This window comes from Cryptomeria japonica, chromosome 11 (genome assembly GCF_030272615.1).
Source record: "Cryptomeria japonica chromosome 11, Sugi_1.0, whole genome shotgun sequence".
In the NCBI taxonomy this organism is placed as follows: domain Eukaryota; kingdom Viridiplantae; phylum Streptophyta; class Pinopsida; order Cupressales; family Cupressaceae; genus Cryptomeria; species Cryptomeria japonica.
Genome location: NC_081415.1, coordinates 726,426,381 through 726,445,005, shown reverse-complemented (window position 1 = coordinate 726,445,005; position 18,625 = coordinate 726,426,381). Strand labels below are relative to the sequence as shown.

The 18,625-nt window shown below is 32.5% G+C and overlaps 1 protein-coding gene across 2 annotated transcripts; it reads left to right on the top strand.

The window, feature by feature from the left end:
- Positions 1-6,426: 6,426 nt before the first annotated feature.
- On the top strand, positions 6,427-8,699 carry LOC131041221 (WAT1-related protein At5g07050). Of its 2 annotated transcripts, none has more exons than XM_057974241.2 (7): positions 6,427-6,607; positions 6,719-6,781; positions 6,878-6,994; positions 7,373-7,607; positions 7,696-7,854; positions 7,955-8,106; positions 8,477-8,699. In XM_057974241.2, the coding sequence occupies exons 1-7, from the start codon at positions 6,435-6,437 to the stop codon at positions 8,652-8,654; spliced, it is 1,077 nt and encodes a 358-aa protein (XP_057830224.2). In that variant the 5' UTR covers positions 6,427-6,434; the 3' UTR covers positions 8,655-8,699. The 2 variants fall into 2 exon arrangements, with proteins under 2 accessions (XP_057830224.2, XP_057830225.2); XM_057974242.2 differs by having other exon boundaries at positions 6,474-6,607; positions 6,723-6,781.
- Positions 8,700-18,625: the final 9,926 nt, after the last annotated feature.

Below are 18,625 nucleotides of genomic sequence, written 5' to 3'. Positions count from 1 at the left end.
TAAATAAATATTTATTATTTATTTAATCATCCCAACCCCACCTTTTCCTCCATTAATTAATTAAATTTATTTATTTAATTCATTGTTCTCTTCTTTTTAATCCCAACCCTTCAAGTTGTTCGCATGGATCATAATCTAAATTCATCGTCATTTGACATAGTCCTCTTCATTCACCTTATCCTTTCTCCAATGTCCACATTCATTGAACAAAAAAGTCAACCCACCTCTTAATCTTAGGCTTCCATTTGAAATTAACTTTTTAATCTTATCTACTTCCAACTACCACTCAATCTCATCCATTTGTCTCTACCTACTACTCAATCCTATTGAATTTCTTCTAACTATGTGATATTGGCCATTCATCTTTTAACTTCTTAATCTAAGCCCTCGATTCTCTTAGAGATTTCTATAAAAGAGTCTTCTTATGTTTCATTTATAATCAATCAATCATTAGTGTACTTGCATAATGCCAAAATATCTCTAGATTTTACATCATCACTTAAATTACCATTACATCTTATATTATCAAATCAAGACGACACTGACCTCACTAATGTATGGGATCCCAAGGACGACCGTGATCCACCACTGCCTCCTACTTCCACTACTTTAGCCACTTAGCAGTTTGTTTTTAGATGATATTGTTTCCAAGCACTACCTGTGGTTATTTATGCTTAGCGCTATTTCTAGGCACTGTCCATATGACTCTTGAGGGGTGATCTCACATCCCCCTACTTTTTTGTGTGGATAGTGTACTTTTATTTAAATTTTAATAGAAATACCTATTCATCAAAAACATCAATCACACTCCACTCCTTACATGCCATATTGTGCTAGTGCTTAAAGATGAGATCAAATACACCATTTTCACAAGATCTTGGTAAATAGGTCCATATTTTTTAAACCTAATTTGTAGGGAATATGAGTTTATTATAATTTTAGGAGGGTGAGATTACAAAAATCATCATTTTCTAACATTAGTAAACTAATTCTACACATCCTCAAATTCCATATTCCAATATTGAACTAAGAATTAAACACAACTAACTTCTCTTAAAAAATTAAATATTTATTTCCAATTTATCTTTTACAACTAATTGATTAAATCTAAATTAAAATTTATATATTTACATAATCCTCAATTATATCTAAAAAATTATTCCATTCCAAAATGTAATTAAAAAATTCATATAAATTACTTCATATAACCTAAAAAACACATTCAAATCCAAAAAAAAATAAAATCATAATATTTAAATTAATAATTCTAATAAAAAAAGTCACATAAATTACCCTATATAACCTACAAAACACATTCAAATCCCCCCCACAAAAAACAATAATATTTGAATTAATATAACTTCTCACTTTTTTAAGAGCAAAAATTAATCCAATTAGTATTATTATGGTTTTCAAGATGGAAAGTTATAACATGGAGCCAAAAAAATAATAATAAAAGATTCCTAAACTATAATGTAAAAAGATTGGCAACACTCATTTCCAAAAAAAAATCATAACAAAGTTTGGCAACGTCTCATTTTCATACTAGAAAATCCTTGTCTTTGACATTGACAGACTAAATTGAAATAATAAAAAATACTAGCCAATGTCAAACTTGGGCCCTAATTATATGAACCACTCAATTGACTAGAAAATGTCAGTCATTATCTTTTGAAAGTAGGGAAATTCCTATAGATGTTAATGTATGACATCAAGATAAGATATAAGTAGTGGATTATTCTTTGTTCCATTTCAAATTTATTGACATGTGCTTTGAAATCTGTTAATCACACTTTTTTGAAATATTAATTGTATTTATTTAGGTGAAATGTCTTAAAGAAATAATGTATTGATAAGTGGTATATTATTTTTGGTTTATGAATTGAGTTTTATTTATATTCATTTTATTTCTATTTATATATAATTTTATACATATTAATCATTTACTTATTTATTATATTTTCAATTATACTTATTTTCACATATTTGCACTTCTTATTTTCAAATTACCTTTTTAATCTAAGATTCATTTAGAGTATCTTAGGATTGACTTAATTCGACTTCAAAATGTGCTAGAATGAACTTATAATTCAAAGAATCATAAACAAATTTTAACTTTCCCATTCCCTTCTATTCATTGTTATGAGACAATTTGATACACCTTTGTGTGACATGTTTCTATGTTGCGATATTCAATATGAATTTAATTTCATAAAGAAGATGACATATGACATCAAGGAGATTTGAATTTCTCAAAGAAAACAAAGAATCCAATTCATTACATCATCAAATAGATCTATATTTTCATATATGTTTTCAATATTACTCATTGTCATTAAAACAACATATCAAAGTGTTTTAACATAGGAGAACCCATTTGACTTTGAATCTTGACATAATCTTGAATGATGTTCCTAGACACCACCTTGACAAATTTAGATATCACATAGACATAGATATGTATTTCTTTATTTTGCTAGTCCAATCTTGAGTGAAACAAATGAATTTCATACAATAGATGAAACATGTAATAGTTAGGATTCAAACCGACGCTAGTTTAGATCCTAAGATTGTCATTAAATTAAGGCCATAAATTTTATAGAGATGAAAAATCCATTTAGCACATCATCAACAATATTCCTTCACCATTGATGTTAGATATAAATACCCCTATGTATAATATTTAATTTTCATACATTTATTGTAACTTATCTATCTAAACTCTCATTAGTCTTGTGTAAGTCGTGACTTACATTCTCACCCTATGTGTGTGTGCACGTGCTTAAATGGGTCTTGATTTATTACATAACCTTACATTAGCTAACCCTATCCATCCTTCAACTCACCTGTAGAATTATTTATATATATATATGATTCCTTTTTAATTTAAAAAAACTGAAAATGATTTTTATTTTAATCTAAATTTTTTAATTTAGTGACTATTAATTTATCTTAAATATAAATTATTTTGATTTTTTTGTATCTAGGAAAGTATAAATATTATGAGATGTTATCCTTATTTTCATAGTTTTTCTATATTACTTGGTAGACCTTGGTTGAAACACTTGAAAGTTGACTTTATATTATGCATTAATATATTAGATTTATTCATGAAAACTTTACATGCACTTAAATATTGCATGAGATACATATGATCTAGATTATTTGAACTAGTCATAGTGAACCTCCATATTAAAGCAAGGAATATATTCATGAGGTATATCAATTATATTAGAAGTATCAAAGGATTAGTGAGAACAAGATATGGTGGAATATTAAGTTAAGCATAAATAATTATTTATTAGATCAAAGAAGGATAAAGAATCAACATTGTGAATCCCTTAGTGTTCATATGAAGAAAAATACTACATCCATTCTAAATTTTTTTATAGTGGTACAATAGATATAACATATTTTCATACTACCTCTAAATATGCTGTATAAGTGACTAAATAATAAAACACTTCATGTTTTACCTATTAATAGTGTGTTTCCAAAGAGTAATTTTTTTTATGAAAAAAGAAATACACAATTTAAAATCAAATTCACATAACTAAAGAAGAGTATCAAGAACCTTGAGGGAGAGGACGACTTATATATTTCCTTTCATTTGATCTTTAGCATGCATTTGTTTATTTTAACCTTTTCTTTATGACTTTTATGTCGTGTTTATCCTATTTTTATTTCACCTTTTATATTTTGTTTTTTTTGTTTTTATTTATTTCACCTTTTATATTTTGTTCTTTTTGTTTTTATTTATTTGTCTTTCACTTTCTATACTATTATTCGCACTTTGTTTCTCTCACTTGAGAAACATTGTCCTTATCCCATTTTTATGTTTAGCACCTATGATCTCTTTATGTGTCACATCATATTGTCTTATGTTTTGTTATTAGATTGTATATTTTTATATATACTCCATTTTGAATTGACCACTATAATTTTTATGTTTACCTTTATTATGACCTATAAACTTAAGTTCTAATTATCACTCATACTCAATTATGGCTCCATATTTATCACTTAATGTACATATTTTTAATTACTTATGCCCCAATTTAATGCTTATGTTACTATACCTTATGATTATATCATGGTTTTTGTATGATCACACATTTAAAACCATTGTGATGAATGTAATCTCTACATCTCATTGATGTTTTCATAACCATTATATTTAAATTAGAATCTTCTTCATTATCTTTTTGGGGTGATCATTTTACATGTTCTTTCATTCTTATATCCTCTAAATTTGTGCTTACACATGTATCTATTCACTTCATTACATACTTGATATACTTTACACAATCCTTATAATTTTATTATATTGTGGGAAGCATTATTGTCTTGATTCTTATCTTCAATTTTTTTATGCTTTTTGTATGATGATTCAACTTTACATGCTTGCACCTTATACAATTATCTTATCTTTTTTGTATATTATTTTTCTCTTCTCTTATTCCTTGTATACTACATATGCAACCAATTAGAGAGGGAATATAATAACTAGTACTTTTAATGGTTGATATATTTTTTATAGTGACTTAAGCTAGATATAAACCCAACACATTATCTAATGGATCTTGATCACATTCCATGCATATACATCATGCGGAGTTGCATTTTATTACATATAGATCACATAGATCTTTATCATGCCACATCCTGCAAATATTTTTCTTTAAAATGTCACATTGTGTGGAGACTTATAACATGGCCACACCATGTAGATCCATATCATAATACCAAAGTCAATAGATTATTTTGTATCACATTTCATGCATGTGGAATTTTATATCCCTTCTCTCTTCATTTAATTTTTTGTATACTCTTGAAACAACTTGTAGTTCACTCTTATTCTAGTGAAGAGCTATTGATTGAATATATTTCTATTGTTTTACTAGTTTTATTGGATTTTTCATATTGAGGAGAAATTTTCAAATATTTTATATTTCTAAATGAGCGCATAAATATTTAATTTTCATATTGGATGAGAGTGTCTATATACTCTGAAATGCAAACTCAAATTAGAGTCACATACAAATCAAAGTGGTTACAAAATATAATGGTGAAATTATCTCACCCATACTATTTCCTATTTCAATTTTTCTTCACCTTGGTAGAATATATTATTGCAATAACATATTGACAAGTGACATATCCACATCCTTTTCATCCCTAGTTAAACTAGTTTTTGTCTATGCACCATTTAATCATAATTATTACACCCTCACCCACACTTGCTTCATACACTTTCTCCCTACCTTGAAATTGCCATTTTAATAAGTAGGGATCATTTTTAAGTAGCTTGAGGTTAACTTAGTTCAAGTATGCACATGAGAATGACCTTAAAATTTAAATAACTAGTCTCAAATTTTAGTTTTATTTTCGTCCTCTAGTAGTCATTATCAACTATTTTAACACACATTTGTGTGGCATGTTGGCCTGTTATTGTATTTGAGGATATTTAGTGTGAAATTAATTTCATAGAGGAGATCATATATGATATCAATGAGACAATCGATAGAACACATTTAATCTTTTAAATAACAACAAACACTAGGTTCACTATATTATATTATAGGCAATGTACATGCCTCTGTGTGTTGTTTTCAATATTTCTCATCATAGTTGATCTAGCCTACCAAATGAATTTGAAATAGAATATCCTAGTAAGCTATCAAGTTTAGAAGCCCTTAAATGATATCCTTAGACGTTACAAATGTGAAGGGGAGTAGTTCATTAGGTGCACATTCTACTAGTTAAATCTCATGCAACATGAATTGATTTCATGTGATAGATTAGATTCATGATAGTCAAGATCAATCCTATGATGCTCATCATCATCATTCATCATTTTTTCTACTAAATCTTAAGATAATCATCAAATTAAAATCATTAATCTTTAAAACATGATTAATTAGTTTAACACATCATCAATATCATTCTTTCATTATCAATATTAAAACCGAATAAGCCTATCATACATATATAGAGACTTATATAATAGGAATTCTATTCATATACACCTCTGTATGCTTGTAAAATTTTCTTTCAAATAGCATAAACATTTCTATTAATAATGAAAGTTTCATTGACTTTCCCATTATCCTTTAGGAAATATAGTGGTGAGACTTTTGTGAGCAACGTCATGGGGAATTATTATTTGGAGGCATTGGCATATAATCAGGATACATTCTTGACATAATATAGACCAACGAATAGGGAACATCTCAGTGGACTGAAAAAGAATCCATCTATGCTAGAAAGAAAGTATAGTTTTCCTTAGTGCTTCTACTTTATTAGTGCAAAGATGACTCACTCAAGGTAATGACATGCACTTGGTACAGTGGCAGACCTGCTCTATGATTAAGAACAGCTCATATTATAAATATAAGCAACTATTAAGTCTGAAAACTTGCATTTTTCTAATCATGGAGAAATATAAGCCCTATATATTCATGGTTATTGTGCAGACTGCTTATGCTGGTCTCATCATAATCTCTAAGGCTGCCCTAAATAATGGATTAAGTTGTTTTGTTCTGGTGTTTTACAGGCATGTGGTTGCTTCTGTGCTTCTGGCTCCTCTTGCATATTTCCTTGAAAGGTAAGTTTTAATATATTTAATGTATTGAGAGGGACTTCTAACTTTGTTCATTTCATATTTGAATCCATTCATAAGTACTGCCCAGTATAATCCTATGGTTTTATTATGAAGGAAGACTCGGCCATCCATCACCATTTACAGCTCCTGCATGATTTTCTTGCTTGCTCTATGTGGGTATGTTATTTCTCATTTTATGCTTCTGGGTTACAGTGCAACTAACATTGACGTAATGATCCAAATGTCTGAATAATATGACATAATGATTTGCAGGACAACTATCCAACAAAATCTCTACTTGGCAGGACTGAAATATGCTTCTCCAACATTTGGATCTGCGTTAGGGAATGTCATTCCTGCAATGACCTTTGTCATGGCTGTTTTGTTCAGGTAAATCAGAGGTGTTTTTACGGACGGCTTAGATTACATACATTAAGGTTTGATTTTTAGGTTTAAAAGTGTTAAACATTCAGAGTTGACTGATATTCTCTAGGCTTAATATGTCGCTTAGTGTGTGATTTAAGACTGACTGTGTTTTTATAGACATAATATCAATACCCAAGAGTCTAATTTTTCAATGATCGGAAATCTTGATCCAAAAATATTTAAAAAATTGAATCTAAAAACTTTCCATGCTCATTAACATAGACTGTAGAAACCTAATGTCTTTGAATTTTCTTTCAAGTTTTGCAACTCTTTGACTTGAGTGAAAAAACAAAATTTAAGAAATATCATTATTGATTGGACATTTTTCTGATATGGGTTTAGATTGGAAAAAGTTAGGATCAAAACCCGGGCAGGACAAGCAAAGGTTTTGGGTACCTTGATCTGCACAATTGGAGCATTAGTTATGACTGTGTACAAGGGTTCTGTTATACCCAAGCTCTGGTCTCCTCCTATTCATCAAAAGCACCATCTTAATAAAGTTCACGAGGATTGGATAAAAGGTTCTATTCTAATGATGACCAGCTATATTGCATGGTGCACATGGTTTATTCTTCAGGTTTTCATCTTAATCCTAACTAACTTCATTTATAGAGAAATAGTTGAATATGTAACGTAAACATTGATATATTGTACCTGATTTGCAGGCTAAAATCATAAAGTTTTATCCGGCTCAAATGTCACTGATAACGTTGATGTGTTTTGCTGCCTCACTGCAATCAGGCGTGGCAGCCTTAATTTTTGAACGAAAGCTTTCTGCCTGGGCTTTGGGCTGGAACCTTCAACTATTGACTGTTGTCTATGCTGTATGAATTATATGCACTTGTTTATAGCTTTTTATACATATCTTAAAAAGGGCAGTTCACACAACGTCAGCTGATTGATTATGGTGTTTTGTTTATGCAGGGAATAGTGATTTCAGTGCTTGCATACTGCATGCAAATGTGGTGCATCGGCAAAAAAGGGCCAGTTTTTGTAGCTATGTTCTCTCCTGTAGTCTTGCTAATAGTTGCCATTTTGTCACCTGCTGTTCTAGATGAACAACTGTATTCTGGAAGGTGAATATATGGAATGAATGTATAATATCGTTTTGATTTGTTTAGGTGGTTCATTTAAAATCAGATAAATAGATAGATTTTATTGAAAAACTAATATAATTAATGATATAAGATTTCTACAATTCATAGAATTCTTTGTAAGCAGGTTTTTAGAGAAGATTGTGTGCGAGGTTTTTAGATCAATGTTCCGGATCACACTCCGTGATCCATCATGAGGATGATTGAGAGCACAATCATTTTGATGATGGATCACGGAATGTGATCCGAAACATGATCTAAAGAAACCTGCTTACAAAGAAAACTAATATAATTTTAGATATACTGCCTAACCAAATCCTAGATTAACATACTTATATGATATTGCTTGCAGTCTAGAAGGAGGGATTTTGGTTGTTGTAGGTCTTTATACAGTGCTATGGGGGAAGAAGAGGGATATGAAGGATGATGGTAAGCTGCTACCAATGGAAAGTCTACCAGAAAGTATCTCAAATGAGGTCAAACAAGGATCCATGCAATCAAAGGAAAGAGAGCATATAAATATCATATGAATGCAGATTTGGCCTATTTCAAAGGAGCATTAGATGATGCTACAGGCCATATTCTACAATTTTAAAGTCAAACCATTATGATACACTGGCTTTAAGTAATCTACAACCTAATATAGTTTTTGTGTCACTTTGGGATTTTGGGATAAGGAAAGAAAAGCAAATATCATAGTTTATGATTCCATGGACTGTAAGTTTTATAAAAGATGAAATTATTGGTATTGTTTTTATAGTTAAAATATTTTTATTTTATATTATTAAAGAGATATTTGTCATGTTCAAATTTTATAGTATGTATTTAGTTATGAATAGTCATCTTGTGGTTACTTAATTAATAGGTTGCATAATTATTATTATAATTATATATAGGAAGTTAGTTTGTTCTAGGGATTATAGTTAATTATATATGGTGTATATGGGAGGTATAGGTTAGTTAATTTTATCAAGTTGAGTATTAAGTTCTTATGGAAGATTATTGGAGGCGCACCCTTCAAAATGTGTTAGAAGTCTTCCCCTTCAAAGTGACATACTATTATCAATTATTTTATGTTCATTTTTTGTTATATTATTCTATTGTGCAAGTTGGTACATTACATTATCAATATAAATCTTCATGGATTGAAGAGTCTCCTTCTATTTGGTATTAATAAAATATAACTCTTATACTTTGCATTGTTCTAATATTTCATTACGTGTGTTGAGATCTTTCTATTTTTTTAAATAAAAGACATATTCATTTATTTGCATATACCTTAAATAAAAACAAGACTAAATATTCTTTATAACATCATTTATATATTTTTAATAGTATAAATATAAAGACACCCGATTCATTTTATTATATGTATCTAGACATACAAAATTAATGGTGATGAATATGCCTAAATGTGGCACAAATTCTCTTAGATAGCTATATTAGGTTACATGAACAACTTGTCAAGTATATGGGGTAATGAGATGTCTTCTATTAGAATTAATAGAATATCCATATATTTTGTAATTATTTGGAAGTATATTAATGATGTGAATATACTTTTCATGTACATGTTTTCTTTAAATTTTATGTTAGATTGTTAGTGAACAAATTTGCTCTTTGTTTTTAAATGATTAATTTTAAACTCCGTTACCTTCTTCTAAGAACAAATGATTCACTGAACAGTTGGGTAAGTGTTTGTTCGAATCACTTCCCTCTGAATTTTTGCCTAGGTACAACTCCCTATCTAGGTTTTTCATAAAATGTGTTTTTGTTTTTATTTATATCTAAATGAAAAGCTTTTAACTAGAAAGCACGTAAGGCCGCCTATTTCATTCTTAGATGAAAGGCTATAACTTTCCTCATGTCTCATAAATAATGGAAAACTGTTTTCTTTAATTTTTCAATACATGTAACTACAGCAACTGAAACAAAGTTCAATATACTTCTTCCACCTAAACTATAAAAGACGAACAGATTCAAGGGAAATAAATCCGCCCTCAATCATGAATCTTTTCTAGATTAAACAACACATTCAAAGGACAGAACATCAGAGGAATAATGAAATACTACAATGAAATGATCAATTACTATTACTTGATCAGATGAACATTTACAAAGACATGTTATCTATTCGGATTCAAAATACACAGATCTTTCTTCTCCCCAAAAACAATATGATCAGATTTCATATATATCCTTATGCAACAAAGACACAAAAATACATCTGCCAATCTTTTTCATAACAGATCTCAATCATTTGATTCTTCCTTTGATTAAGAACAGAAAATACCCAAAACAAAAACCTCAATCGAAGTTCACAAAATTAGTTTCTAAAATCTAACCCTTTTACCATCTGTTTTACTTAATTTATAGTCTAAACAGGGGAGATCTCCCTAAAAACTCAACCACTCCCCAATAAAACAGTTACAAAACCAACAAAAAGTATTTTGGGACAGTTGTCCCGAAGTTTTTGCATAACTATGAAAAATGTTTTTTTTTTTTAAATAAAAGAAACTAATCCTAAATTAATGCATTATGTCATATCCCATCATTGTCATCTTCTCCATCTTCGTGGGCATCATGAGCAGCTATGAGTTCTTGGATCATTGATTGGCTTGGGACTTTCATTGCATTGAGTTTTGCCTTTGCCACTTCTTTATTCCACTTGTGTTGCACCATCTTCTTTGAGTGCTTTGGCAGTCGATCGTTCCCAATGAAAACCACAGATTCAATCCTAGCCACCTTGGTTATATCCTCCGGCATGAAACTACTCTTGACTCTGATCCTCTCCATGTTTAACTAGAAAGACTTGACTGCTTCCTGTGTGCTTGACCCACAGATTCCTAGCTCCCAGTCATGATCGGGATTAACCACTTTATTATCCTTGACTATACTACTTTGCAAATCCTGGAGTTCATAGACAGAGGTTCTTGCATCCGTAATTACCGACTGAAAGGTGAGCACCCGCCACATGATAGTTTTCTTTAGCATGAAAAGTTGGCATTCATTAGTTACCAGCTTAATTGAATGTTCTATCAGAAATTTGGTAGCCCCATACTCTTCGATTTTGGTAAACAGAGGTAGGACATTTTGCCATTTGTGCTCTTCTTTCTCCCATGGTACAAGCTGGTTTTGGATTTCAGAAATCAGGCTCTGTACTTCATCACACAACTTTCGGGAGTCGGTAATGTATTATTCACCATCTTTGATTACTTGTTCAATCCACTTCTCAACCGCTTCAGTGATGCTCTTAGCCCATTGAACTTGGTTCATCAACTTCTTGTTTTCCGAAGAAGTTGGGTCAAAATTCTCAATGGCATGGGATATTGGAATTACTCCAAGGCAACCGATGCTATCAATGAACTGAGCCAAAACACTTATGTGTCTTTTAAGTTCTCTTTTCTCCCATCCATCCTTCTCTGATCGGGTAAGCATTTTCTTCACTGACACTTGGAAAAAATGGTTATCTATATCCCTGCTCATCTTTCCCAATTCTACTTTTGTGATTTCAAAATCATCAGAACCGGCCTCTTTGTTCTCATCTTTCGGTTTGTAAGAGGCAATTTTCGCCGTCCATTTACCGATTTCTTCATCATTGTTCAGGTGAGCAGTGGTCTTGAACCTCTTTGGCTTTGGATTCTTCTCGGAGTACTTGGCAACCATCTCCTGAATTGGAATGGTCACAGGAAGAAAACTCCTTTTCTTGTTCACTGAGGTTGTTAACCATTTAGGAGTCGCAGCAGAATGAGTAGTTCCTTCAATCATTTTTGGTGGTGGTGTAATAGCCACAGTCACCATTTGGGAGCCCAGAGCACAAGCAACTTCACCATCCAAATCTTCAATTTCAAAGATCTGAGCCTCAAGCATGACATCTTTTACTCCCATATCCTTGACCTGGTCCATCTTCCTCTGGGTGACACTACGTGATCGAGTATGCTGAGGGATACTGAAATCTAGAGTTGGGCTAGACCTGTGTCTAGGCCGAGCTGACTTGATTTCCTTACCTGCATGAACAAGAGCACTGTTAGAAGGACATTTTGGTGAAGATATATTCCTTGCAGAAAGGGACTTGGCACCTGGTTTCATTGCTTTCTTTTTAGCCACCCATGCCATGGTTCTTTCCAAAACTCGTTCGGTTCTCAATGGTATGTCATCATTTTCCTCTTCATCCCAATTAATTGGGGGCATTTCAGTCTCTGCATGGGCTAAATACCCTAGTTCAAATAGTTCAAGATAATCCTGTTCAAGCCCTTTAATATCTAACCTTATTTGCAAAGAGATAACCTGTTCCAGCACCAATCTCATGTTTTCTCTTTTGAAGACTTCAAGTTCATCTGAACAGTCTTCCCAGAAATCTTCTAACTGTGGTGTGGGAAGATAAGGCATTAAGCCAAGGCTTCGAGAAAATCCTTTATTGTCAAATCCTTTTCTTCCAGAATATAGAGTGAAATTAAAATTTCTAAGGTCTGCTCCTATACTTAGTGCATCAGACATTGAATTACAAGACAACACTCCCAATTGTATGGGAAAGTGACCTTCCCACTTGTCTTTCGGCTGTGCCTTTTTGATCACTAAGGTCAGTTGCCTGCATACTTCTGCTAGAACAAAACAATCAGAATAGAAATGAGGAAGATTGAAGGGTTCCTCTTCAAAGCCTCCTACTCGTATATAGAAAAAGTGTGGGAACTGGATGTAAAAGCTACCAAACTTCTTAATCAAGATCTGTGCATAATTTGAAATCCATTTGGCCTTTGTACCCTTCAATTCATGACACATATCACCCAGGAATGCATTGTGTACCCTTCTGAAATCTTGTAGGGCATTGTCTTTTTGCAGCATTGGATAAAACTCATACACCGGAACATCTTCCTCAGTGGGCTGCTTGGGTATACCTGTTAACTCTTTAACACAGGCCAGACAATACAAAAGATATGAGGACATGAAGAAGTTTTGTTGAAACTTCTTGGCTAGACTCAACTTCTCTCTCATTGAATCAGCAATTAACTCTGCCCAATCAAAATATTGTTTTCCTTCCAGAACTAATTGCACATAGCAATATATCCAATCATCAAAGCTATAAGCTTCGGTAGAATCTCTGCTTCGATGCAACAGAAGCATCACATCATGGATATGTGACAACATGTGGTTCTTGTTAGGAGTTTTAGGTAGTCTAGAACCACCTCTCTGAGGGACCTTCAACCAGAACTTCACCACATTATTCCTGTGTCCGGCTCTATTTGCATTGAACTCACTGATTGACTGGGCAGGACAGAAATTAGAAAACTGGTAATCTGTTATCTTGAAAACTGAAGCAATCACCTCACGGTTAATGGCAAGAAGGGTTTCACCATTATCTCTCTTAATAGTTTCAGATACAAGGTCATATCTAGCAATACACTCCCGAACCAACTCTGGACAAGGAATTGCTGGAGGAAAGGCTGCAGCTTCTAAAATTCCACTACTCAAAATCTTTATACAAAAAGACTTATCAACACCCTTGAACACCCTTTCTTTCAAATATTCAAGGTTCTCTCCCTTCAGGTTAGTATCACTAACTATGGCTTCTGTGGACGCCAAGCTAAAGATGTTTCCAAACAAGTGCAGGGTGGACTTCATGATTTCAAAACAAGAAACCTAAATTTGATTGCAGTGAAACCTTCTGTATGAGAGAAAATGCAAGGGAAAACACTAGAGAAAAGAAGGAAAGACTCACCTTCACAGTTGTATAATCAGACGACGGCTAGCAGCAAGAAAGACTCCTATCTAGGGATAACATAAACAAAAATCTAGTAGCAAGTAGCAAATGCAGAACACAAATGATTTTCATACCTTATTGAGAAAGGTAATGATACAGAAACATTAAATGCAATGATTTCGCAATTTCATTCTGAACGCGGCAAATTGGTAGATTAGATCCCCGCACGCATGCATTGAATGCATGGCGGCATACTTTAAGAAACTACCAGTTCCCGAAACGTTCACTTATTTCAAAAAAGCCAAAGAATGACATCACTTTACAATATGGTTCTGCCTCTCCGTATTTAGCAATAAATGCACTTCTCAAAACATTAGAAACCGTGGGATCCACCAACATTGAACCCGTATGAACATCTTGAACCAACTTCTTGAGTGTTCAAGTAGTTCAAGATGTACGTTGCGTCAAACTATTGACCACTTGCCGTGTTGAACACATTGAACATATTTGAACCCTTTGAACTCAGTTCAATAAGTTCAACACAAACATTATATTACTGAACAGGAAAAACCTTTTGGAAGAGCTGCTGCAAAATACTTAGAGAAAGCATTAGTACAAAAAACTTTTTCCTGAACATCTTGGAACCTATTGAACCCAGTTCAGAACAGTTTGACGTGTTCAAGGAGTTCAATCAATTGTCTGAACTTGACTTAAACGACTAGGAAAAGGATTTGAGTATGCATTAAGGACTTGAACCAAGGTAATATGGCGTGAACTAGGACTCCAACATAAAAAGGAAAAGATGACCCACTCTCGCCATGAAGAATAAATGACGCGGTAACATAGATATATAGCTTGGAGTGTCTTCTATAAGTAGTACTGGTTAGATTTTATTTTTAGGATATTGGATATGAAGGCATGTTGGCCAAAAAGTATGTATTGCATGTGATTTCTATTTTTATATAATGTTATTAATATTTCTCATACTTTTTTATTATTCTTTATGTGGCTATGAACAAGTGACATTTCTACAATTCTAGATAGATAATCTAATGAAGATTCTATTAGTGTATCCCAATTATAAAAGAATAATAACCATAAAGTACACAACAATTATAGATTTATAAGGTAAATGTGATATTAAAAATTAATGATACAACTATTATTTAGTTTTTCAATGATGAGCACGTTAAATAATTTAACACAATATGTTAGTATTAAATTTTAGGATTAAGAAAAATTGTACTATCTTACATGCCTACAAGATAAGTTGTTTTACAATAATTTAGAACATAAAGCCCATATTTTTCAAGTATGTCCTTGAAAAGTAGGAAAATGGGTTTCTAGCCTAAGAATACAAATTGGGAATCATTTCCAAACTCTTTCATTGGATAACAGTCAACTAGGACCAACTTCGGTCCCTTAGAAGAGCTAGGCACTTTTTTTTTGTCTTAAGTATAATGAGAAAACATCTTACAGTAATTGCTTATGACTTTGTCAGTTTATGCTAGTCAGACAACAAGACCTCATAACAAACTATTAGAGTATTGATATTTGAGACCCATATATAGAACATTGACCCATATACAAAAAATGATCCATATACATCGACTGAATACACATGTGATCAATATACAAAACAATGATTCATATACATCATATTTCTCCATATAAAAGAAAATTGACCCTGATTGTATACAAATGTGACCTATATATTGTATGATGTATATAGTCTCTAACAAAATCTACTACACAAAGTGAAGGTATCATCATTTTACTCCTCAATCTTCATTGTACACCCTAGGGGCCCTTCCATCCATATCATAATCCTACTCCATTGCATTGTTTCTATTGCAGCTACCTGATAGGAAGGTGCTAATGCCTTTCCACTTTCCTAGCTTCATTGATTTCATTCATGAAGGATTTCAATGCATTCACAAATGGTGATCTCTTTATCTTGAATATGGACCATGTGTAGCCATGAGATAATTTTAACAGGTAGAATCTGGTTGTACCATCCTCTATAAATCTTTCAAACATTTTCTTTGCTAACCTCATGATAATGGTGACCTACATTTCAACATTGTAATGGATGAGTTTTCTCAAAGACTCAATAAGCATCAACCCTTACCTTGAAATTTTTCTTCATTCCTAAGAGACCAAAACATCCAAAGTATCTCACATGATAACATAAGACAAAATAGATTACTATCTTTTTTAATACCATTAATGAATCCAAAACGACATCATCATAAGAGAATCTATCAGAAAAGTTGATTCCAAAGCTATTTCATATTTATTTAGCCACAACACAGTCAAATAAAATATGCATAGTAGATTCAACAACCTTGTAAATACTACAAACATCAGTATCTTGTTTCTTATTTCTAATAGGTGATATATGAAGAATAAAAAGCCACTTAAAATATTTCTTCTTGGGCATGATGTTGTTGCCCTATAAATAGGTAAAAACTGTTGGTATTTTGGTATGGTTTTGTCATTGATGTCAACACCTACTAAAACTCTAGCACTTTGGAGATCCAGCAACATTCACTGACAAGCAAGTGACTTTTGCACAGTCATCGGTATATGGTACACCGGTAGGATATAATGATCACCGATGCTTGGAATGACATGGAAAACACTTGGTAATGTCGAAGACATCGATTGGACATCTTGTCTTGGAGAATTATTTATTGGTATATTCGTATTTGCATATTTGTTGTTACCGACAAATAGGTCTAGGTTATGCACCGACGAGATTATTTTTTCCAGATCAGCATGACACACTATGAAGATGATTAATTATTGTTGTAAATGCATTCAGCCGACATATTGAATCAGTTATTGCATCAGATATTGTATTGTTTGTAAAATGATTTTATTGTAATATCTTGTAGAGCTGACCTACTAAAATTGGTCTTAAGTTATGGTATAAATGTAAGATCTTATTTGTAAGATCGAATGTGGAATGTGAAAAGGAATTGTAAAAAGGTATATGCAAGATTAAGCAGAGCTATACACACAGACATCATTTGAAGGTGAAGCTAGGTTTTTGTGAAATCATATCAGAACTACACAGGTACAGAATCCAGCATATGAAGATGCTATTTTGAGCAGTACATTTTTATTGGATTTAACCATCCAATTGTAGTCAGTGTGACTCCCATTTTGTGTTTGAGCAGTGAGCACTAGGCGCTTGGCCTTTTTGCATGTGCAGACCCCATTTATATACACTTACATACTACAGTAGTATCATCTGATTGTGGGTAAGGTTTCCCACTGTGGTTTTTCCCCTTATAGGGTTTCCACGTACAAATATTGGTGTTATGTGTTGTGGATGACTTTGTCTTTTTGTTTCATGCATTAATCTTTACTGGTATTGCAATTATCTGATAAAACTGTCTACCGGTATAACAGATTGGTTCACCGGTATTAAGCAGTAAATTGGTTAAGTTGTTTTTGGTTTAAATTTATTTGACAACTGATTCACCCCCCCTCTTAGTTGTCTCTGGGACCTAACAGTTGGTATCAGAGCTTAGTCCTCTTTTGCAGAAGTTTAACAGCTTGAGGAGATCTAATGTCTACTAACTATTTCAAGAAGGACAATCCTAAACTTGATGGAACCAACTATGGCATATGGAAGATTAGAATGGAGACACATCTAAATTGCATTGGAAAGGACATCTGGGAAGTTACAAAAAATGGCTATACTGCTCCTACTTCCAGTCAACCTAATCCACCTAACTTGACTAAAGATGAGGAAAATGATTGCAAAGCAAGAGAAGCACTTTTGAGCGCATTAACAGATCAGCAAATCATGGGATTATCAGACAGATCAACTGCTAAAGCTATTTGGGATCATTTGGAAACATTGAATGAAGGAGATTCCACAGTCAAAATTGCAAAACTTGAAAGCTTTCAGGTTAGGTATGAAAATCTAAAAATGGAAGAAGATGAAAGGATTTATGCTTTTATGGAAAGAGTTAATGAAATTGTCTTGGGTATTAAATGTTGTGGAGGAACCTTAAGTGAAGATGAAATTGTTTCAAAAATTTTAAGAGGATTGTCACCGGCATATAAAGTGAAGTTCATTGCTATAAATGAGTTAAGAACCATGCCTAATACATCAGTAACTAGGGATACATTGATTGGAAAACTTTCAGCCTTTGAAATTGAGGAATTTGGTCTTGTTGCTACTATAAAGATAGATTTAGCCTTTAAAGCATCAACACCATCTGCATCATCATTTGACAAATCTGATTAGAAAGTCTTTTATGCAAGAGAACTTGAGGAAAGAAGAAGAGAAAATGAAGAACTTGAAGAGCTTGAAGCACTCTTTGCAAGGAAAATGACGAAAGGTCTAGTTGGAAGTAAGTATGAAGGTAAAGCACCCTTTAAATGTTTTAACTACAATAATATTGGTCACATGGCTTCAAGATGCCCCGATAGACATGCTAGACTAAGAGAAGAAGCTAGAAGGACATACAAGCCTAACCCTGAATATCAGAGATACAAATTTAAGAAGAATAAAGACAAATCTTGTTATGTTGCTGATGAAGGAGTGACTGATGATTTTGATGAGGATCCGCTAGACAATGGATGGGTTTTTGTTGCTATAACAGAAGATCAACTAACACCTATAGTCCAATCGGTAGAGTAAGCCTTGGTAGCTAAAATTGAAATAAAGGATGAATGGATCATTGATTCTGGATGCTCACATCATATGACAGGAGATAAAGGTAAATTCTTGAACTTTCAAGAATATAATGGAGGCCTAGTGAGATTTGAAGATGATAAAGC